The sequence below is a fragment of the Macaca mulatta genome, chromosome 8, assembly GCF_049350105.2.
Source record: "Macaca mulatta isolate MMU2019108-1 chromosome 8, T2T-MMU8v2.0, whole genome shotgun sequence".
Lineage (NCBI taxonomy): Eukaryota > Metazoa > Chordata > Mammalia > Primates > Cercopithecidae > Macaca > Macaca mulatta.
In genome coordinates this window covers 107,356,365-107,380,861 of record NC_133413.1, presented here as the reverse complement: position 1 = coordinate 107,380,861, position 24,497 = coordinate 107,356,365, and the positions used below count along the sequence as shown (strand labels likewise).

Here is a 24,497-nt window from a genome sequence, read left to right as displayed (position 1 = left end):
TCTTGGTTTTTTATGCATGAGGATCTTCTGAAAATGCTTGAAAATTGTGGGGTTTTGAATATATTAAAAAACAGAAAGATTTCTTGAGAATTCAGGCACCAGGGTAAATTGTAAATAGCAAGCACTAGATTTGATTCTGTGTTTTCTCTGCCTTGATTTTTTTCTGTATCTCCGGCAACTTATTTTGTAGTTATATTGACCTTAACAGTTATTTACTGTTTCTACTATTCTTCTCCTCAGGAATATTATAAATTTTTCTCTATACACTGTTACTTAGGTTAAGGACATCACACAGAGAGCAAAAGGGATGGGAAAAATGATCTGTGCATCCCCACGTCCTCAGAGTGTTAAGTCTGCATAATATTTATGACACATCTATTAAGTGCTCTTCACTACAACAGTGAGGAGAGAATCAGCCTTATACACTAGCCTCATGTATACTCATGGATGGTGGCTACACTGGTGTGAAGGTTTGTGAGTTTAGCTTACCCAGGCCAAACTCACATTTGGGCTTTATTATGAGGGCCTCCTCACTGTGGGGATTCCCCTGACCAAGCTGAACTTTGCAATGGGATACAGACATGAAGACTCGAGAGCTGAGAGTTGATACTGGGATTATAACCTCTCCTGGAACATCCAACCTGCTGTTTTGGCAATTATAATCTGATAATAATGGTTACTATTATTGATGGCTTAGCAGAGACCAGCTACTATCTATATTATTTCAAATTATCCTATCAAGCACTCAAGGTAAATTGTTCCCATTGTAAAGAAGAGAAAACTGAGATTTAAAATGTTAAATAATTCAGGCTGGGCACAGTGGCTCATGCCTGTAATCCCAGCACTTTGGGAGGCCGAGGTGGGCGGATCACTTGAGACCAGGAGTTTGAGACCAGCCCGGCCAACATGGTGAAACCTCGTCTCTACCAAAAATACAAAAATTAGTTGGGCATGGTGGTGTGTGCCTGAAATCCCAGCTATTCCGGAGGCTGAGGTACAAGAATCACTTGAGCCCAGGAGGCAGTGGTGGCAATGAGCCAAGATTGTGCCACTGCACTCCAGCCTGAGCAACAGAGCAAGACTCTGTTTCAAAATACATATATAAAATAATGATAAAATGTTAAATAATTTGTCCAGGAAAATACAACTACTAGATAGCATAGAAGGATTGGAATCCAAGATGTTCTAACATACAGCATATACTTATTCTACTATTCACGCTGCCTCTCACTTACCTAGAGATTTTGAATTATTTAAGGATTAAGAAACGAGGACTTAAAGGTTGAAAAATCAGTGAGATCTGGGTCACATGTACTCTGAAAATGCTAGTGTCATGCAAGAACATGAGCCAAGCATCAGCTCATCAATAATGATTATCTAATATGAGGAGGGCACTGGCAGGATTACAAATAAGTTCTCTTACAATAGTCAACTTCCTTCAATACTTTCTTTATCCTGTCACATACCCAGTAGAAACATTCTTTTCCTAGTGCTTATTTTTGAGAATGTTTGCAGGAGTTGAGGAGCCTAAGAATAGACTGAACTAAACCCTTATGTTCCATGGCAATTAAAAAAAACCCAGTTAACCATAAAGGTCTGATCAGATGTTCATAGCATATTTTCTCATTTTTTGCAGACTTCTGTTTTTAGGCAAGTTTACTGGAACAAAATTCATTCAGAGCTGGGTAAACCACAGCTTTTACAAAATGCAGCATTAGCATGATGCAGAGAAGTGTGTAGGCAAAGAACACAGCATCCCTGGAAACCCCATCACTTCCTCTTTGGTATATTTAACATAGAGAGGTAGAAGCTGGCTCATCCACCACAGCAAATAAGATTTGCTAAGCAACTCCAAAGCTGTAGTTCTCCAGGCTCATTATAATTGGGATCTCCCTACTCTGTTTTTCTATATCTCTATTCTATTTATCACAGTACTTTAGCAATTAAAATAGTCAACACGATATCTCTATTTTAGAAAGAAGTCCTATCATGCTTAAAATCATCAACGGTGCCTGCTGCCTATAGCACCAACTCCAATCTTTAGCTTTGCATCCAGTTCCCTTCACAAACTCTTGCCCTTCACTTGACTCATTTCCCACCCCTCCTCACTCACCCATTGCTCTAGATTTATGAAGACATCTTCTACTCCTCAAACTATGTACTTTCATGAATTCTAATTTGTTCTTTCTTTTCCCAATTCCTAGCTTTTCAAGGCCTAGTTTAAATGCCTCTATCCATGTGAAGCCATGGTCACCTGACTATGAGCTCCTTGATGCAAGGAACTGTGTCCTGTCCACATTATTTGCTTGACATGAAGTGGGCAGTCAAAGCTTCTTACTGAAATAAGACATCTCCTTGTAAGCCAAGTGTGTGTAACAGCGATGATGCCATTGCAATAAGGTAGCTGAGGTTTTCCAGACAGCCCTACCATGGACTTGTATGTATGCCATTCTTGGGTGGGAGGAAATCCACTGGGGCACTAAGGATACTATTAGTAAGATTTTCCATGGCCCTTATTCTCCAGGATAAATGATACCAATTTCTTAAGCTTCCGTTTCCTTTACAACCACATGTCTTCACTTTCTAAGGCCAAATCAAAGCATATGTCGGGGAGGAAGCTGAGTATGCTGTAGAAAAGGGGGCCCTCTCACAGCATTCATCTGCCACCCCTCTAGACTCTCTATCAGACAGAAAAGAACTGGTCATCATGTTGTATACCCTGGGTGGTATCTACTTTTGCACAGAAATTATATATTCTAACTAAATGATACAATAACAACAGCAATATTCATGCAGGCTAAGGCTCTACAATGACTATGGAACCTCTCATACCAAATCCAGACTAAAAGGTAGACCACATTCTAAGTGACTCATTGTAAACAAATCTTTATCTCACAGATGTATTTTGCAAATCAATTTACACACAATTTGTCTTTTTACACATGCTAGTAGAAATGTCTGTGTAAGCTGAATGAGACATAAGGTTGTTGAGTGTTAGTGAAGCTTGTAAATGTGTTCAAACCTCAGGAAAAGCTCTCAGCAATTCCCAGCAGAAAAAAAAATATGTATCTGCCATGGGTCTTACGAAAAAGCCAGACACTAACATAAGTTGCCTCTAGAGGAAATAACATATCTGAATAAAAAATGAGAAGATCATCCTCTAAAGAAAATGAGGAGGAGTCACAGATGCCCCATGGCCATAAACCTAGTTTTACACATAATTAAAAAAAGGAAAGGAACAAATTGTTAAAAAAATTTTTTTTTATTTCAATAGGTTTTTGGGGAACAGTTGGTGTTTGGTTACATGAATAAGTTCTTTAGTGGTGATTTCTGAGATTCTGGTGCACCCATCAACCGAGAAATATATACACTGTATCCAATGTGCAGTCTTTTATTCTTTGCCAACCCCCATCCTTTCCCTTGAGTCCCCAAAGTCCAATGTATCATTTTTATGCATTTGTGTCCTCATAGCTTAGCTCCCACATGTGGATGAGAACATACGATGTTTGGTTTTCCATTCCTGAGTTAATTCATTTAGAATGATGGTCTGCAATTACATCCAGGTTGCTTTGAATGCCATTATTTGTTCCTTTTTGTGGCTAAGTAATATTCCATTTTATATATATATATATATATATAAAATATATATATATATGTAAATCACACTTTCTTTATCCATCATTGATTGACAGGCATTTGGACTGGTTCCACAGTTTTGCAATTGCAAATCATGCTGCTATAAACATGAGTGTGCAAGTATCTTTTTCATATAATGACTTCTTTTCCTCTGGGTAGATACCTAGTAGTGAGATTGCTGGATTAAATGGTAGATCTGCTTTTAGTTCTTTAAAGATTCTCCACACTGTTTTCTGCAGTGCTTGTATTAGTTTACATTCCCACCAACAGTGTAAAAGTGTTCCCTTTTACTGCATCCCTGCCAACATCTTTTTTTTTTTTTTTTTTTTTGAGTATAGCCATTCTTGCAGGCATGAGGTGGTACCACATTGTGCTTTTTATTTGCATTTCCCTCGTTATTAGTGATGTTGAGCATTTTTCCATACGCTTGTTGGCCATCTGTATATCTTCTTTTGAAAATTGTCTATTCATTTCCTTAGCCCCCTTTTTGATGGGACTGTTTGTAATTTTCTTGCTGATTTATTTGAGTTCTTAGAGTCTGGATATTAGTCCTTTGTCAGATGTATAGATTGTAAAGATTTTCTCCCACTCTGTGGGTTGTCTGTTAACTCTGCTGATGATTTCTTTTGTTGTGCAGAAGCTTTTTAGTTTAATTAAGTCCCATCTGTTTATCTTTGTTTTTGTTGCATTTGCTTTTGGGTTCTTGGTCATGAAGTCTTTGCCTAAGCCAATGTCTAGAAGACTTTTTCCAATTTTATCTTCTAGAATCTGTGTGGTTTCAGCTCTTAAAGTTTTTGTTCCATCTTGAGTTAATTTTTATGTAAGGTAAGAGATGAGGATCCAGTTTCATTCTATATGTGACTTGCCAATTATCCCAGCACCATTTATTGAAATTACTACTTATTGAATGGGCGTCTTTTCTCCACTTTATGTTTTTGTTTGCTTTGTCAAAGATCAGTTTGTAAGTATTTGGGTTTATTTCTGGGTTATCTCTTCTGTTCCGTTGGTCTATATGCCTATTTTTATACCAGTACCATGCTGTTTTGGTGTCTAAGGCCTTATAGTGTAGTTTGAAGTAGGGTAATGTGATGCTTCCAGATTTGTTCTTTTTGCTTGGTCTTGCTTTGGCTATGTGGGCTCTTTTTTAGTTTGATATGAATTTTAGGATTTTTTTTTCTACTTCTGTGAAGAATGATGGTGATATTTTGATAGGAATTGCAATGAATTTATAGATTGTTTTTGGCAGTATGGTCATTTTCACAATATTGATGCTACCTATCCATGAGCATGGGATGTGTCTCCATTTGCTGGTGTCGTCTATGATTTCTTTCAGCCGTGCTTTTTAGTTTTACTTGTAGAGGTCTTTTACATCCTTCGTTAGGTATAATCCTAAGTTTTTTTCTTTTCCTTTTTTTTTTTTTGGCAGCTATTGTGAAAGGGGTTGAGTTCTTAATTTGATTCTCAGCTTGGTTGCTGTTGGTATATAGAAGATCTACTGATTTGTGTACATTAATTTCGTATCCTGAACCTTTGGTGAATTCATTTAACAGTTCTAGAAGCTTTTTGGATGAGTCTTTAGGATTTTCTATGTATAAAATCATATCATCAGCAAACAGTGACAACAGTGACAGTTTAATTTCCTCTTTACTGATTGGGATGCCCTTGATATCTTTTTCTTGTCTGATGACTCTGGCTAGGACTTCCAATTCTATGTTGAATAGAAGTGGTGAAAATGGGAATCCTTGTCTTGTTCCAGTTCTCAGGGGGAATGCTTTCAACTTTCCCTATTCAGTATAATGTTGGCTATTGGTTTGTTGTAGATGGCTATTATTACCTTAAGGTATGTCCCTTCTATGCCAATTTTGCTGAGGGTTTTAATCAAAGATGCTGGATTTTGTCAAATGCTTCTTCTGCATCTGTTGAGATGATCATGTGATTTTTGTTTTTAATTCTGTTTATGTGATGTATCATATTTATTGACTTACATCTCTTAAATCATCCCTTCATCCATAGTATGAAACCCACCTGATCATAGTGAAGTATCTTTTTGATATGCTGTTGGATTCAGTTTGCCAGTATTTTGTTGAGGATTTTAGCATCTATATTCATCAGGGATATTGGTCTGTAGTTTTCTCTCTCTCTCTCTCTTTTTTTGTTATGTCCTCCCTCGGTTTTGGTATTAGGGTGATACTGGCTTCATAGAATGATTTAGGGATGATTCTCTATTTCTTTATCCTTTGATAGTAGAATTGGTACCAATTCTTTTTTGAATGTCTGATAGAATTCAGCCATGAATCTGTCTGGTCTTGGACTTTTTTTTGTTTGGAATTTTTTTTTATTACCATTTCAATCTCACTGCCTGTTACTGGTCTGTTCAGAGATTCTATATCTTCTTGGTTTAATCTAGGAGGGTTGTATACTTCCATCTATATATTATCCATCTCCTCTAGGTTTTCTAGTTTATGTATGTAAAGGTGTTCACAGTATCCTTGAATAATCTTTTGTATTTCTGTGGTACCAGTTGTAATATCTCCCATTTCATTTCTAATTGAGCTTATTTGGATCTTCTCTTTTCTTTTCTTGGTTAATCTCATTAATGGTCTATCTGTTTTATTTATCTTTTCAAAGAACCAGCTTTTGTTTCATTTATTTTTTTCTTTTTTAATTTCATTTAATTCTGCTCTGATCTTCGTCATTTCTTTTCTTCTGCTGCGTTTAGGTTTCGATTGTTCTTGTTTCTCCAGTTCCATGAGGCATGACCTTAGGTTGTCTATTGGTTCTCTTTCAGATTTTTGGTTTAGGCATTTAATGCTATGACCTTTCCTCTTAGCACCCCTTTTGCTGTATCCCAGAGGTTTTGATAGGCTGTGTCACTATTATTATTCAGTTCAAAAAATTTTTAAATTTCCATCTTGATTTCATTGTTGACCCAATGATCATTCAAGAACAGGTTAATTAATTTCCATGTATTTGCATGGGTTTAAGGGTTCCTGTTGGAGTTGATTATCAATTTTATTCCACTGTGGTCTGAGAGAATACTTGATATAATTTTGATTTTCTTAAATTTACTGAGACTTGTTTTGTGGCCTATCATATGGTCTGTCTCGGAGAATGTTCCATGTGCTGATGAATAGAATGTATATTCTGCAGTTGTTGGGTAGAATGTCATGTAAATATCTGTTAAGTTCACTTGTAGGGTATCATTTAGGTCCAGTTTTATTTTGTTGACTTTCTATCTTGATGATCTGTTTAGTGCTATCGGTGGTGTATTAAAGTCCCCCATATCATTGTGTTGCTGTCTATCTCACTATTTCGGTCTAATAGTAATTGTTTTATAAATTTGGGATCTCCAGTGTTAGGTGCATATATATTTAGAATTGTGATATTTTCCTGTTGGACTAGTCCTTTTATTATTATATAATGTCCCTCTTCATCTTTTAAAACTGCTATTGCTTTAAAGTTTGTTTTTTCTGATATAAGAATAGCTATGCCTGCTCACTTTTGGTATCCATTTGTATGGAGTATCTTTTTCTACTCCTTTGTCTTAAGTTTATGTGAGTCCTTATGTGTGAGGGTAGTCTCCTGAAGACATCAGAAACTTGGTTGCATTCTTATCCATTCTGTCATTCTGTATCTTTTAAGTGGAGCATTTAAGCCATTTACAATCAATGTTAGTATTGACATGTGAGGTACTATTTTATTCATCATGCTATTTGTTGCCTGATTACCTTTTTAAAAATTGTGTTATTGTTATGTGGGTTCTGTGAGATTTATGCTTTAAGGATATTCTATTTTGGTATAGTTCAAGGATTTTTTTCAAGACTTAGAGCTCCTTTTAGCAGTTTTTGTAGTACTGGCTCAGTAGTGGTGAATTCTCTCAGCATTTGTTTGTCTGGAAAAGACTGTATCTTTCCTTCATTTATGAAGCTTAGTTTTGCTGGATACAAAATTCTTGGCTGATAATTGTTTTATTTAAAGAGGCTAAAAATAGGATTCCAATCCCATCTAGCTTGTAGGGTTTCTGCTGAGAAATCTGCTGTTAATCTGATGGGTTTTTCCTTTATAGGTTACCTGACGCTTTTGCCCCAGAGCTCTTAAGATTCTTTCCTTTATCTTGACTTTAGTTAACCTGATGACTATGTGCCTAGGTGATGATCTTTTGGCAATGAATTTCCCAGGAGTTCTTTGAGTTTCTTGTATCTGGATGTCTAGATCTCTAGGAAGGCCAGGGAAATTTTCCTTGATTATTCTATCAAATATGTTTTTTAGACATTTAGATTTCTCTTCTTCCTTGAGAACACCACTTGTTTTTAGGTTTGGATGTTTAACATAGTCCCAAATTTCTTGGAGGCTTTGTTCAATTTTTTCATTCTTCTTTTTTTGTCTTTGACAGATTGGGTTAATTTGAAATCTTTGTCTTTGAACTCTGAAGTTCTCTCTTCTGCTTGTTCCATTCCATTGCTGAGACTTTCCAGTGCAGTTTGCATTTCTTGCCTTCCAGAAGTTGTGATTGTTTTATATTTATGCTGTTTATTTCACTGAAGATTTTTTGTTTCATATCCCATATCATATTTTTTATTTCTTTTAGTTGGACTTCACCTTTCCCTGGTGCCTCCTTGATTAACTTAATAATCAACCTTCTGAATTCTATTTCTAGCAATTTGGAGATTTCATCTTGGTTTGGATCCATTGCTGGTGAACTGGTATCATCTTTTGGGGGTATAAAAGAATCTTGTTTTCTCATATTACCCAGATGTTTTTCTGGTTCCGTCTCATTTGGGTAGACTATGTCAGAGGGAAGGTCTGGGATTCAGGGCTGCTAATCAGATTCTTTTGTCCCACAGGGTGCTCCCTTGATGTGATGTTCTCCCTCTTCCCCTAGGAATGGGGCTTCCTGAGAGCTGAAATGTAGTGATTGCTTTTGCTCTTCTGGGTCTAGCCACCCAGAGGAGCTGCTGGGCTTCATGCTGATACTGGGGAGTGTCTTCAAAGAGTCCTGTGATGTGATCTGTCTTCAGGTCTTGCAGCCATGGATGCCAAGCACCTGCTCTGATAGAATTAGCAGGGGAGTGAAGTGGTCTGTGTGAGGATCCTTGGTTGGGTTTTTGTTTAGAGTGTTGGTTGGCCTCCAGCCAGGAGGTGGCACTGACAAGAGTGCATCAGCTGTGTTCCTAGTTGCCCTAGGGACACTTGGTTAAGTGGTTTCTCAGGTAATGGGCAGGGCCATAGAGCTCCCAAAAGATTATGACCTTTGTCTTTGGCTACCAGGGCAGGTAGGGAAAGACTACCAGGTGGGGGCAGAGGTAGGCATGTCTGAGTTCAGCCTCTGCTTGGGCAGGGTTTGCTGCTGCTGCTGTGGGCTGTGAGGGTGTGGATCCCAGTCCAATGGAGTTATATTCCCAGGGGGATTATGGCCCTCTCTGCTGAGTCATACAAGTTGCCAGGGAGGTGGAGGAAAGCTGGCAGTCACAGGCCTTACCCTGCTCCCATGCAGCCTGCAATCCTGAAGGCCGGTCTCACTCCCATAGTGCCCCCATAACAGCACCAAATCTATTTCCATGCAGCAGGTGACTAGGGCTGAGAACTTGCCCCAGACCATGAACCTCTCCTTTGAGAAAGCAAACAGACTCAGTTTTTTTGGCATCTCAGGGAGCCTGCAGCAGTGATCCAGTTCCTTCAAAGGGTGTGAGGATTCTCCTGGCTTTCCTGGTATGTTCCTGAGGTAGTTCTTGGAGCAAAAGTTCACTATGTGACTCTCCACACACTGCTCTCTCTGTTAGAATGGGAGCTGCAAGCTAGTCCTGCCTCCTATCTGCCACTTTAATCCTTCTTCACAATTTCTTCAAGTTTCTAATTCTTCTACTGTTTTAGGTATTTTCCTCAATAAGTACAATTATAAAACATCAAGACCAAAATTCAGAACCAAAGAAGCAAGCAGCATCTACACATTAACATTTAAATTAATAAAAATAAAATTTAATGTTGGGGAAAATATTTAAGATTTAGAACAAGTTAATTTCCTGGACAGTTTCACAAGCAGATGTATTTTTTGCCAAACATATTGAGGACCAGTGATTTTAACAGGATATCTTTCCAGGGGCCATTAGTCTCCCTTCCTTTGTTCCCAAATAATTGTGCAGAAAGACTATCCAACATGGCAATAGGGAGAGTTCATGGAATGTTTTAAAATAAAAATTCCTTTTAGAAAATAAAAAAAACGTACCAAATTCAGGTTCATCTGGGGCCATAGAAAAACCTGATAGAAAGAGTCCTTAGCATATTTCAAATGTTTCCAATAATACTACATTCATTTTGAATAAAATAGACTCAGATAAAAAGTTAGTTGTCAGCTAGAGTTTGCACTTGGGTGGATACAAGTGTTCTTCAGGGAGAAACACAAGAATAGGCTCTATCATGCCAATTAAGGAATCATCATATGGTTCTAGTTTGTCAATATTCTGGTAATCTCAAGCTCCCAATGTAGCCTAGAAAATCTAGAATGAAAACAAATCCAAGGGTATTTGTACTCACTTCCAGAAGCACATCCGTGTAAGGATTCTTGTATTCTTACTCAGTTCTGCCACCTCAAAAAATACCGCAGGGTACTGTGTTCCAAAGTACACTATACCCACGGAATACTCTCCCAACAAATGTTATTTACTAATACAGAAATTACCAAGAGGGATTTCCCAAACTTATTTGACCATAGGACACTGTCCCCACCTTTCTTTATATCTCTTGTTATCCTGAGGATAAGTGTTCCTAGAAACAGACTGGGAAAGTTGTTCCATTAAAACAATATTATAAAGTACTTAAGAGTATTGGGCATGGCATCAGGCTGCCTAGATTTAAATTTTTCACGTAACAGCTGCTGACCTTGGGCAAGGTACTTAGCTTTTCTCTGCTTTGGTGTCCTCTTCTGTAAAATGAATATAACACAATTTACCTACTGCTTGGGTTTATTTTCAGGAATAAAGGAGAATATGTATTTAGTGGAGTGCTTAGCACAATGCTTACAATAGTAATCTTCAGTCAGTGCTAGATCTCAACACTTTTATTATACCCAGCAGTATGGCTAAACCCAGTGGAGAGGTCCTTTCCAAAGGAGATATCTTTTGTAGGTCTGGGCTAGTCCCAGATTCGTTTCAGGACTCCAGCCATCTCTAGTTCTACCCTTTAGGCTTCCATTTCACTGGAGGCTGTTCATTTTCTTCTCTGTTACTCTGAATTGCATTTCCTGGGGCTTTTCCAAGAAAGACTTGACCAGAGCCTTAGGGAAGAAAACCTTCTTCCCAGATGGGTCCCCACTTCTAAAAGAGAACCCACTGCATTGGAAATGGCTGCATAAAGCTCTAGCTACAGTGGAACTTGAATCAAAGCCCTGGCAAGCCTTTGGCTGTCTTCATGGTTGTATTCTGGGCCAGAGAAGCTTGGTGACTCCTGGACAACTCTTCCAAATCCTTACCTCTGCCCTGTTGTTTCTGTTAACAGGGTGTTTATGATAATGACAATACCAAAACTCTTTTCTTTTTCATTTCTTTTTTGGAACTGGGGGTAGGGGAGTATTTGATGGCTTTTGCTTGATTATTGAAGTAACACACACTTATTACACAAAAATCTAACATTATATAAATATATCAGGTAAAAAGTGAATCTCTCCTGTAATTCCACAACCCCTGCCTCCCCTCATAATCCCAAGACTGCTACTGTCAACAATTTTCTTCTCATTTTTAATGACGGGCAGAACTAGAAGCTCTGTACTCTGCTGGGAATACTTCATTCTGCACCGTTCGCCTCAGGAATTTCTATTTATCTTTATAAAAGAAAGTTCAAATAACATCTTAGTGAAGTTGCTCTGACCCAGTCAAGCCATGTTGGTCCGTCTCTTTACCAAGTGTCCAAAGTAATTCGTACATCCTACATTCAGAGAACTTAACCACAATTTCACTGCAATTTTTGAATTAAATGTCTCTCCTGCTTCAAGGACTGAAAGGGCCATTTCTCTTTCCTCTTGGGTGCAAGGCATCTGATACATGAACAAGCAGTCAATGCACAAGTATTTGTTGAGTGAATGAATGAAGAAACATACCAATAAAATATTTTTCTAAAACATAGACTTTCAAGCTCTATAGTAATCATGGTCAGGAGGCTCAACATTTACATTTTTTCTGGAAAAATGTTTCTTATATGTCCCACATTCCAACAACCAGGTAATACTGTTAATTCTCATATCTTTCATTTCTTTAGACCTGAAAACTCAAAATTCTAACTTCACAGCAAATGATACAGTTGGAAGAATTTGGGATGGATGGTAGTTTATTTTCTAAGTGCCAAATGCGGATTTTGGAGCATCATTGGCCATAGGCTTTGGGCACTGACACCAGAACATTCCAGGAAATAACATTTCAAATAAACAGTTTCAAGTCCAGTAAACCACAAACACAGAAAAGTACTCAACAACACTTCACAGCAAATAGCCTTCTGTAGACGGTTACTCGGGAATGGCTGATTATATTTACAAAGCACAAATAACTCTTCTGTTAGATTAATTGAATATAATTTAAGCTGAAGGCTTGAGTGAAAAAGTGAATCTATAAGAGTGATGAGAGGGGAAGACAAAGAAGAAGATACCAGAAGGATGAATCTTAGAAAAATATTTCCAAATATCAGAGATCCCCACTGGACCAACTCTTCAAATTAACAAGCTCCACTGAGGGACTCTGACATGCTGCATGACACATCATCCAAGGAATAACATCCAAAAGGAGTCTCATTTTTCTTGGAAAAAGAGATTGCCACAGAGCTTTCACATTTTACCAATTAAACAGATTGGATTCCATGTAATTAAGTAATATAATTATGAACTTATTTCTTGGCCTCAAGCCCAAAGCTGTATTTCTAGTTCAAGTATATCAGCAATTTTCATCCAGAATTCATACATCACATGCTGAAACTAGCTCTTCATATTAAAATACGTAGGCAACCTACAAATAGAAATCCACAATTTCAAAATTAAAGAGTAAGACTCAATGGGCGCAATCACAGAAAGTGAGGTGCAGAGGTAGATACTGGGCATTAAACATAAGCAGGATATAGAAGTGACCAGGAGAAATTTAAGACTTCTAAAAATTTAGTATGAAATGAAAAAAAGTGGAGAGGTCAGTAGGTTTCTATCGTACAAGGGATGGTGACTTAAGTAGAAAAGGGAAAGGATATTTTAGGGATACATAGGAACTGGCCCTAAAGTTACATTAATATAGCAAATATACAAAGTTAGGAGGCAAAGTAATCACTAATCGGGAGGGAGGTAAACTAAATTATAATCTTCTCTTACATTAAAAAAATGGTACTGTCAGAATCATGCTTATTAAGTTATAAAAGTTAACATTTATTGATAACTTGGGTTGGCCCAGCCCACGTTCTAAGTATATTCTGTGAATAGCTTATTTAATTTTCAAAGCAACTGTATGAGATAGGAACTATTATTATCCCATTACACAGATGAGAAAATTGAGGCACAGAGAGGTAAAGTAACTTGCCTAAGGCCACACACCTAAGAAATTGTAGAGCTGAGATTTAAACCCTGGCAGTCTGGCTCCAGAATCCTATGTTTTTAACAATATACTATGGTACCTCATAACGCCTACTCAAAAGAAATATTACTCTTTATTTTAGAGGTCTATTCACATCTTTATATAGACTTTCAGAAATCTTTTGGAGATTTAAGTCCTGAATTAAAGAGACTGGTCACTAGCTATCAAAAGCAACTGAAGTCAATGTACTTTGAGAACCAGTAAAAGATGCTCAATTCACTTTTGCACGGTATTTGACACTTGTCCATGCAATTGAATTCAATTCAATTAACAGTGATTTAGGGTCCCATGCTGAATACCAAAGAAGTAAGATTCAAAGCTTAAAGAAGATACAATTTTTATTCCAATCTAGTGCAAATGAAATACTCTGAAGCTTACAGTTAAATAGAAATGAGGAAAATGAATCCAGAGCATTCAAATGACTTGCTTAAGGCCTAAAATGTAGTTTGTAGCACAAAGTGACCTAAAGTCCAATTCAAATGGGTCTAAAGAAAGTTTTTCTTTTTACTCCACCACTGTGCTTCCAATCAAGCTGGTCGAACATACTGAAATAAAATTAATGTCCAAAATCATTATCGGTGCTTTTTGAAGAGGAAAAATGTTTGACTTTCTCCTGCTTTCCTCTAGAACTCACTTCATTCTGGACTGATATGAGAAACAGAAAGAAGAGAGAGCCAAGGGAATATTTTTAAGAGAAGAGGAGGAGAGAATTAACACAGCATCTCCCAGAGCTTCTCTGAAGGAATGTGTGATTTTCAGGTTTATTTGCTGGATAACTTCTCTCTCAAACCTTCCCCAATTCTAAAATTAGATATTGAAATTACGTCTATATTGATAACTATGTGTATATGTATGTGTGAAGGTTACCCACTCCATTCTAAGAGCCTTAAGAACAAAGGAGATGCTTTAAACCTACATGCCCAGGTTTTACAAAATGCTTTATAAAAAACAAAGTAGGTGGTCAAAATCTTTTCTGTCATAGTGTATATACAGTGTAAGATTTCCAATTAGTTTGTTTTCTTTAACAAAATGACCCTGTATTCAGGTTACCTAGATAATTTTATTAGTTTATATTAGTGGTTCTCAAACTGGGGCAACTGCTTCCCCTGGCCCCGCAGGGGACATCTGGCAATGTCTGGAGTCATTTTTGGTTATCATAACTTGAGGTTAGGGGAGGGTGCTACTGGCTTCTAGTGGGAAGAGGTCAGGGATGCTGCAAAACATCCTGTCATGCATGGGACAGACCTTGCAACAAAGAATTATCTGCCTGGATTCCTTATTGTGGCAATGGAAATCATTCTTTCTATCCTAGGTTCCTCTTTTATTTCTATGATGGAAAAATGCCTGGCCTTTATCCATTGTCCTTATAGTCTGATAATGTGTTAAGATGAATAAGGGCAAGGAAGTAGGAGGTGCTGCTGATTTTTCTTTGCATTTCGTCATATTTTCCTTGCATATTTTTAGCTGGTGTGGTTATGTTTGCTTCAGTTTTATTTGCTTGTTCATTTTCCCCAGTGGCGGATAACAACATTTGACACTTTAGATGTCTGGAGTACACATGAATAAAAATTTCTTTAAGAGGATAAGTTGTTTCTTTTCTGGGAATCAACTGACCTCAAGAGGATCTTTGAACATACCATGGTAACTAATCTGTTAAGCATTTTGTGTTTTGAGTTAAATATGTCACTACTGAGATTCTCACACGTTAGTTAACAATTTTCTAAATATTTACCAAGATCTTTAATAAGTGAGAGTGCTTCCCATGATATAAAGGCTCCACCGCCATCATCCATGGCACCCTGCCCAACATCCCAGCTGTCCAGATGTCCACTGACCAGTACAACCTAGAACAAATAATAAAAAGACAAAAAATAAAACTAAGCAAAAATGACATCAAAGAGCAAACATTTATAGGTATTCAAAATATAAAAATGGAACTTTTATATTTTCTTTTCTATTTTTATGTCTTTAAAGATATGTGTCATTATTAGTGGAAAACTTGGTAAGGAGGAATTATATAAGGGGTCTAAGGCTATCCTAATAGTAATAAAAATCTTCACTTTGTACCTTTATTTATTAATATAATTTGACTACTAAAGAAATTGGCTTATTACTGACAGATATTTGATAAATTTATTATATGGCTTAAAACCTAAATGACACAAAAATGAAGCTCGAAACGTCAACCACATTCTTAACTGTCCTAAATTCTAGAAGAAACATAATAAACATGTATTGAATTGATTTAAATGAGAAAATGAGAACAATATTTTTTAAAAATTGTTTTATGCATTATAGATTGATATTGAATAAATAAATAGCTGGATTTCAAAACTAGATCCAATTGAACAGGAGAACTTTTAAGGGAAATTTCAACTGACATTAGTATTAAATAAATCTAGAAATTATATTACACATTTTAAATCATCACAGGTTTGAAATTTTTGTCAGGAAGTATTAGTAATTCTAAGACAATATAAAAAAAATTCACTGAAACTAAATTTTGTGGACACATTTCAAACAAGTTAAAAACCAAGTATAGTGATGCTGGGGTATATAGAATATTGGTTTGAAAAACAACGTATCTTGATCATTATAAAACATACAAATATGGAGTCAGATGAATTACATATCTAAAGAGATTTTAGAGGAAGGCATAGAATAACTTTGCCAATTTAGAGTAGGCAAAGATATCTTAAACTGGATACAAAAAGTATAAACCATAAAAGAAAAAATAATAAATTATAGTTTGAGTTAAACATGTCACTACTGAGATCCTCACACATTGGTTAACAGTTTTATAAATATTTACTAAGATCTTTAATATGTGAGAGTGTTTTTTTAAAATTAGGAATCTCTAGTCATCAAAAGACTGCATTAAGAGAGTGAAAAGGTAACCCACAGAAAAACAGAAAATATTCAGCATATATATACATATGAACAGACAGTTCACACAGAAAGATATGCAAATTACTAATAATCATATAAAAAGATACTCAGTTTCATTATCATCAGGGAAATATCAATTAAACCACATTCCATACATATCGACCAGAATGGCTAAAATGAAAAAGACAAAATATGCCAAATATTTGTGAGGCGGTAGAGCAACTGGAATTCTTGTACGTTGCTAGTGTAAGTACATTCAACCACGCTGGCAAACCTGGCTTATCTATTAAATCTGAACATACACAAAACTATGACCCAGTAATTCTACTCCTCATTACATATTCAACAGGACTTGTGTGTGTGTGTGTGTGTGTGTGTATACTTTAACCAAAAAAGATGTACTGGAATGTTCATAACAGAGTATTCATAATAGGCCTAACCCTCCTAAAAAAAAAAAGAAAAAGAAAACTCATCAAATGTCTGCTGACAATAGAATGAACACTGAATACATTGTGTTGTATTTATCAACGGGACACTCCATAGCAATAAGGTAGAAATGGAAAATGAACAAACACAACTCATGAAAAAATTTATATGAGTCTCATAAACATAATGAAGAATGAAAGAAGCCAAGTAACACATGATGTATAATTCCATTTATATAAAGTATAAAAACACACAAAACAAGAGAGTGATTACCCTTGGTGAGGAGGGTTAGTGACAAAAATGGGGTATGGGAAACCTTTTGGGGTGCTGGTCATGTTGTGCTTTCTGATCTGGGTAGCAGTTACACAGGTGTACTCAGTTTGTGAAAGTTCACCATATACACTTAGGATTCATGCACTTTCTCTGAGAATATTATACTTCAATAGAATTTTTTAAAAAGTTTTACAGATTGATGTGTATGCACAACATGTACTAAGTAAACCAAAGTTGAACCAATCTTCTTGATGATTAAAATAAAAATTGCCCATTACTTTGGGAAAGCAGGACTTTGGGGTTAAAATATTAGGGTGACCCTTTGCACTGAATGATTCACTGAGCAGCTGCGGGATCTCCCATTGACTTACATACAGACCCAGTCTAGTATGACTTCATTGTAGTTACAAACAAGCACAATCCCCCAAACTAACAAATGGCTATGTAATGAACCCAAATGGATTGTTTCTAAGGGGGAAAAATAAAGAATAAAGAAAAATTCATGTTGCAATAGCAGGAACTTCTGATTCAGAAAGAAGTGGTGTAATCCCATGTGGGACAAACAGCCCAATTAGTCAACATTCTCATGACTCTCAGAACATTTTCCTAATGACGTTCCAGTGGATTAAAAGTGTCAAAATGTGCTTCAATAAACTTTTTCTCAGATAATACATAGGAGCAACTAAGTTAAGGAAGCTATTATTTTATCCTTCAGATTTCTTTCAGAATAACTGAGATTGTTTACAATCATACTTCTTTATGTTTTCTCCATTCTGTAATCTACTTAATGTTACTTAAACTAGTAGTTAAAAAATTGGAAAGATGGTTTTTGAATGATAGGAAACTAAACAATATTCCATAGGATAAGGTCTTTGGTATAGTGCTATAGAAGAATGATTACATATTCTTTGGATTATCAGAGCTTATTTCAGTATATATTTTTTAATCAGAAAAAAAAAACTGGGGCAACAATGAAATAGTAGTAGTAATTTTAATATCTAGTGATTTAAAACTAGGTAATAATAAAAAGCTATTGCTAATTCAGTAGCAATGTGAATGAACTTGAATTTTCCAAATATAAGAGCTTCTGCATACACTTAGAAAATAGCAGTACAGGAGGTTTCACTCAAAATGGAATGTGGCTAGCATTCCTTAATGTTGCCTCACAAAAGATAACCCAGAAAAATATACCAACGCGCAAGGCTACTGAAAATCTCCCTTATGTCAGGGTCAGGCATGTTATAATAAACTTGGATCTGATTTAGACAAACAAAACAAAACCAGACTACCCAGTTTCATGAAAAATATCACCTGATAAATGCTAGGAATATCACAGTCCCTTCACTGCCTCTGTTGCCAGATCCGGATTCCTTTGAGCAAAAACATGGCCTAGAATCAACAGAGAAGTGGGCACCTGCCCATCTGCCCCTTGTGTTGTGAGTCCTGAGGCACTCAAGGTACTGACCAATTCTTTTACCCCAACTTCCTTTTCACTACCATCTCTTCCAAATGCAGTAAAGAGTAAAAAACTACTCTGAAAACAGCAATAGCAGCCGAAACAAAACAACTAGAAACGCAGAATGGGAACTCTAGTTCTTTGAAAGGTAGGGTTTGTTATTTGTGAGGTAGGCATTAGCCCTGACTACCTTGGGAAGAGGGCCTTGGGAATAGGGGAAGAATACACCACAGTCGAACAGAAATGCACTGGATGAAAGCCTGCTAGCAGAAGGAACCAGAATGGCAACAGCATACATCCACCCACAGGCCAGCTGTAGGTCTGAGAGTGTAGAAGGACGAAATCAAAGATGTGCAGAGAGCAGCCTGAGGACAAGCCCCTCTGTTACTGGTGCATATGAAGACACCGAGTCCAAATGGATCCACCTGATTATGAGATGAAAATGAGACATATGAAAAATATGGCAGTACTAGGGAGAGGAAACAGCCTCAGAGGACTTGCATTCTTATGAAAATGAGCTAATGCAAGATACTGAAGAACATTTCACGCTCTCTGGCATTCAGTCATGGTTTCCTTCAACAATTTTTATTGAGTTCCCACTATGTGCTAGAGATACCGAAATAAATAAAACAAGCAAATATTCTGCCTTAATTGAATTTAGATTCTAGTGGGAAGATGGAAAATAAATAAATACAATATAATGATCGTTTTAAGTGCAATAGAGAAAAATATCTTTATATCTACAGTGTGGAGTAGATTTTTAAAATAGAATAAAAATTCAAAGCATGAATAGTAGATGTATAAATTTAACTATCATAAAATGAAGCCTTTATGTTCATCAAGAGAAATCACAGAATGAAAGGAGTTGCTAGAAATTGGAAGACATTTCCAATATATATAACTCAAAATGATTTATATTCAAAATGGATAAAGAATTCTTATAAATCAATAAGAAAAAGATAAGCGACCCAAAAAGCAAATAAGCAAAACACATAAAGAGGTATTTCACAGAAAGAAATTATGAATGGACAGCAAACATTTGAAAAGATGACCAATTTCATTACCGATCAGGGAAATGTAAATTAAATCCTTAATAAGATACCACTTTGCAACTATCTGGCAAAAAATTTAAAATCACACAAATGAGATCTTGGCAAGGAGGCCGAGCAATAGGAATTCTTATCCACTCCTGGTAGGAGCAGGAAATTGTTAAAATCATTAAGGGAAAACAATTGGACATATCCTTATAAAGTTGAACATATGTACATTCCACAATCCAACAATTCCACTTTTGGTGTAAACATTAGAGGACTTCTCATACCAGGAGACATGGACCAAAATGGTCATATAGACACATTCAGAAGTTCTCAAACTGAAAAAACGCAAATGTCCATCATCAGTAGAATAGATAAATAAATTGTGGAATAGTCATACAATGGACTATTACAAAGTAGTAAAGTGAACGGAAAATGACCTAGTGATGCATTATTAAATATAAATGAATCTCAAAACAAAAATAGGCAAAAAAACAAAAAAAGACAAAAGAAATAGAAGAGTACAATTCTATAATATAAATTTCAACTAAACTAAATAATATAATCTTCAGTAATACATACAAAGATAAAGATAGTATAACTATGAAAAAAAGCAAAGCAATAGCATACCGAAGTTAGGATTGTGTTTATGTCTAACGGGGGTTAGGGCAGACAGGAGGAGGTGATCAGGTACGGGAACACAGTGACCTTCAAAGACACTGATAGTGTTCTGTTTCTGCAACTCAGTGGTGAGAACATGTGTAATCCTTCCATTACTATTCTCTAGATTGAACATAGATAAGTAAAGTCTTCCATATGTGTGATATGTTAAACTATAGCAAGAATTATCAGAGACCTACCTTTGAAAGTCAAGGGGCTCAGATAGTTTTAGAAGTGAGTTCAACCATACATTAGATGTCAGATTGATCTTATTCTATTTCAACTGTTCTAAAGCAAACAGAAAGCATAGAAAATATCTATATTTACTTACAAAGCTATCACAATCTTGATATTAAAACCTGACAAAGATAGTGTCCCCTTATAAACTAACTAGAGATCAAATATAATTGTAAAAATCTGCAATAATTGAATCCAGAAGCATATTAAAAAGTATTGCAATAATGGCCCAGTCATCTTCAAAGGCCGTTGGTAACTAGAAGCTGTAATACTTCTAATATACTAAGAAAGGGCCACTTTTGAGTCATACTTATTTTCTTGGCATGCTTAGCTTTTAACTTTCTTCATTAAAAATTACGTGAGTTGTACAGATATTCATCTAAACCTGACCACGTTCATGTTGATCAATTGTCAGTAGACAACAGGCCTATCTGACAATAACGTATGTTTCATTTCACAAATGTCTTCTTAATCAAAAACCAGAAAGACAGCTACTCAGTGGGTTTTTTTTTTGGGGGGGGGGGGGCTTCTGTGATTTTTTTTAAAAAATTGCAGCAGCTTTCTTCTCCTAGTCTTAATTTTATTTGGTGTATTTTAAAAGGTAGCAGGAAAAGTCTTAGGGCTACAAAGTTTGAGGCTTAATGCATTTCCAGACACAGGAAGTCCCCAAATTTTCAACAACAAAAATGATTAAATGTTTGAAAAAATATGACATACTGAAAAAGGAGAAAAAAAAATAACTCATTATTTAGCCTTAGAGAAGAGGCCAAGGAGTGACCTAATAATGGGCTTCAGCTAAGACAGGTCTCACTGTGAAGAATATGAACAGCAGAAGAAAGTGCAAGGGAAGCCAGGCTTGGACTGCAGCAGTGAGCATTAGGGTCATATAAGCAAGCAAGAATCTTCTGATGCAGACTTTTGTTGAAGTTAAAAAAAATGACTAACAGGGTAAAGGTTACGAAAAATTTCCTTCCTTAGAGAGTTTCTAAAATAGACTACATTCTGAGGCCTTAGACAGAAAGCTAAAAGAGAAGAGATAAATAAAACCTTTCAAGGTTCCATCCAATACAATATTCCATGACAGTTTTCAAGAATTCCTCTTCTATTCTAATAATTTTGAAGGAGGAAATGGTCTTTTAAAAAGTCTCTATAACCTCAACAGACTTTTCCCTGAGCATCTCTTTTCTGGCTGTCAAGCATCTTCCCACAATTTAAAATCTAAACACAGGTGGGCAGGCACTTCTCAAGAAATCCATGTTTTCATAATCCCCACTGGAGACAAAGACTTGACTTTCAGAGGGCAGTTGCTGAATGTATTGTGCTATTGCCCAGCACAGACAAAAGGGACTATGTTTGAACAAATATTTTCCTCCCCAATGATTCAGACTAGGTGGTCTACAGAATAAAGCTAAGCTCTTGACATACAGGGTGTGTTCAGAGGCAACACAGCAAACACGTGAGTTCCTCTTGAATTGATTTCTTATCTTCAAGTTTTTTTTTTTTTTTTTTTTTTTTTCCCAGTGAAGCTATTGGGTGTTAGTTTGTAGGATACAGAATCCTTTCACACAAAAATGGGCCATCTGTTCAAATGCTCATGGATCACCCAGCTGGTCCTGAAAAGAGCTGTTTCCACTCCCAGACTATCCCCTCTTACTTGTAAAGGACACTCAGATTAGATTCACAAAAAGGAGATCATGCCTAGTCCTGGTTGCATGCTGTGAGCATGTTACTAGACTGATAGCTCAGGATAAAATAAGAAAGACCTAATTTATCTGTGGCACATGAAAACCAAGCACTTGGTAGATTTATAAAATGTGATTGCAGTGTATTTGCAAGAAATGGCTGGAATTGACTAAACATTGACTTGACAGTAGGAGAACAGCAGAGAATGTCTATGGAAGGAAATCATTCTCATGAAATGGAGGCAACTGGGTTTCATGATTAGATGCAACTGGAGATGATCTTCTCTTAAGTAGAAGAATCATGTATTTGAATTCCTCCTCTATTTAGCCTCAGCAACCACAGTATAAGTTGTCTCATTTGAGAGGACAGGAAGAGTAGAAGAGCTGAATTACAACACTGTATTTGAACTTCCTGAGGTAAGGGAAGAGACATAGAGAGTTTAAGTAACTTCTGTGTTAATATTGATCATCTTTCCCATAATCAAATCCAAGCATGGTACAGCACACAGTTAGAACTTCTCATTCCTTACAACTATTCACTTACCATTACGTCCTAGGCCTTTGTCATGCCAAGTGGGTAGGATTTAAAAAAAGAAGAAGGCCGAGCATAGTGGCTCACACATGTAATCTGAGCACTTTGGGAGGCCAAGGAGAGAGGATCGTTTGAGGCCAGGTTCAAGACCAGCCTGTGCAATGTAGTGAGACCTCATCTCTATGGAAAAAAAAAAAAAATTAGCTGGGTGTAGTGGTGCATGCCTATAGTCCCAGCTACTGGAGAGGGGAAAGTGGACTGAGGTAGGATGATTGCTTGAGTCCAGAAGACTGTGGCTACAGTGAGCCATGAACACACCAGTATATACCACAGAGCCAGATCCTGTCTCCAGAAAAAAAAAGCATTTGGTACCCTACGGACTTTTTTTTTTTGACAGTGTCACCCAGGCTGCAGTGCAGAGGTGTGATCTTGGCTCACAGCAACCTCTGCCTCCCAGATTCAAGTGATTCTCATGCCTCATCCTCCTGAGTAGCTGGGATTACAGGCACGTGCCACCACACCAGGCTAATTTTTGTACTTTTAGTAGAGACAGGTTTTTGCCATGTTGGCCTAGTCTCAAACTCCCAACCTCAAGTGATCCACCCACCTCAGCCTCCCAGAGGGCTGAGATTAAAGGCATGAGCCACTGCACCTGGTCTCCTACGGACTCTTCTATGGTTCAATTTAAACAAGCTAATAGATATATCATCAATTTTTCATTATAAAAAATGGGAGTCAAGGTGCTTCCTACCAAAAGAAACAGGCTTTAACTTAAATTTTGAACATTTAGATCTATAAGCTGACCGATTCTTCTTGGCCCCTAATGGTTTCTAAAATTCCAGAACCCTACGTAGCTTTGAAAAATACCCAGCCATGATAGCCTGTGCAGTTCAAATGAAACTTACTCAAAGCATTTCTACCTTAAGCAGTTGGCTCCTGCCTGCCGTATCTCTGGACCACACTGACAATGGGAAGTCAGAAGTCAATCATCTCAAGTTCCAGGACTTTTTAGTGAACTTTAGGGTAGCTGGATGGCTTCCTATGATGATGACACCTGAGAACAACTTTTATTTGGATGCTTAAATTCTAGCTTAAACATAAGGCAGTCAAGGAATGTTACAGACATCCCTAAAAGAAGACTTCTCAATGACCTGATTTTTAATGATGTTAAAAATCAGCACAAGCTTCAGGACAGAGTGTCAAGGAGCCAACTTTACTTTGAAAGTCTCCATGCCTGCACAGGCATCCAGCTTGCTATCCAAGCACAGTATCTGCTAGCTTTTAATCCTTTTATCATACTCCACCTCATAGTATTAGCCCAGTTATTGCAGTTAATAACCCCTGTGTTCAGACTCTAGGAAACAAGCCAAATTTCCATCAGTATATTCTGTTTTAGAAAGGAGATGTTAAAAAAATTAAACATTTCATTTTCTTGCATCCTGGTTTAAAAGAATACTATTATCCCCATTCCACCAATCTGGTCTTATTTTTTATTAGAATTTACATATCTTGGAGGAAAAACGCCAGAATAGACATGTTAACTAGTTTTGTACCTAATATAAACATAATGAGAGCCAAGGAAAAGAATACATGTATTATGTACATATACCTAAAATGAAAAACTCTTCTTTTCCATTTACAATATAATGGATTGAAGCTTAACTTCAATATTCATAGTCAAATATCACATCTGCAGAAAAAAGAGAAGTAATTATCTTAGTTTCGTAAGAATCAAGGGCCACTAATAAGCTAAAATGCTGATTAACCTTATAATGTTTGTGTATCACAACTCAAAAATAATGGTCCAAAAATTATTTCTTCTAATTCCAAAGCTAACATGAAGCATCATCATGCTTCGCAAAGCATAGAAAACTCATCTTTTGTCCCCATAAACGTGAACTCCAAAGATAAGGAGTAGGGGGAGCTCAAATGTTATAAAGATAGACCTGTTGGAGAGAACAAATAAAAATTAGCTTAGACTGAGAATCCATAAAGAATAATTATTTTAAAAAGAACATAACAGAAAGACAAGGTAATTTTTAAACGTAATAGATACCACAAAGGAGAATAAATAGTTTA

At 36.5% G+C, this 24,497-nt stretch overlaps 1 protein-coding gene across 14 annotated transcripts in view; it reads right to left on the bottom strand.

The window, feature by feature from the left end:
* Positions 1-24,497, bottom strand: part of CPQ (carboxypeptidase Q) — a 492,586-nt gene that overhangs the window by 162,579 nt on the left and 305,510 nt on the right. For all 14 annotated transcript variants that reach the window (XM_077943878.1, XM_077943882.1, XM_077943876.1 and 11 more), the window contains one exon: positions 14,962-15,073. In XM_077943878.1, the coding sequence (XP_077800004.1) occupies positions 14,962-15,073 (112 nt within the window). The remainder of the gene's footprint in view (positions 1-14,961; positions 15,074-24,497) is intronic.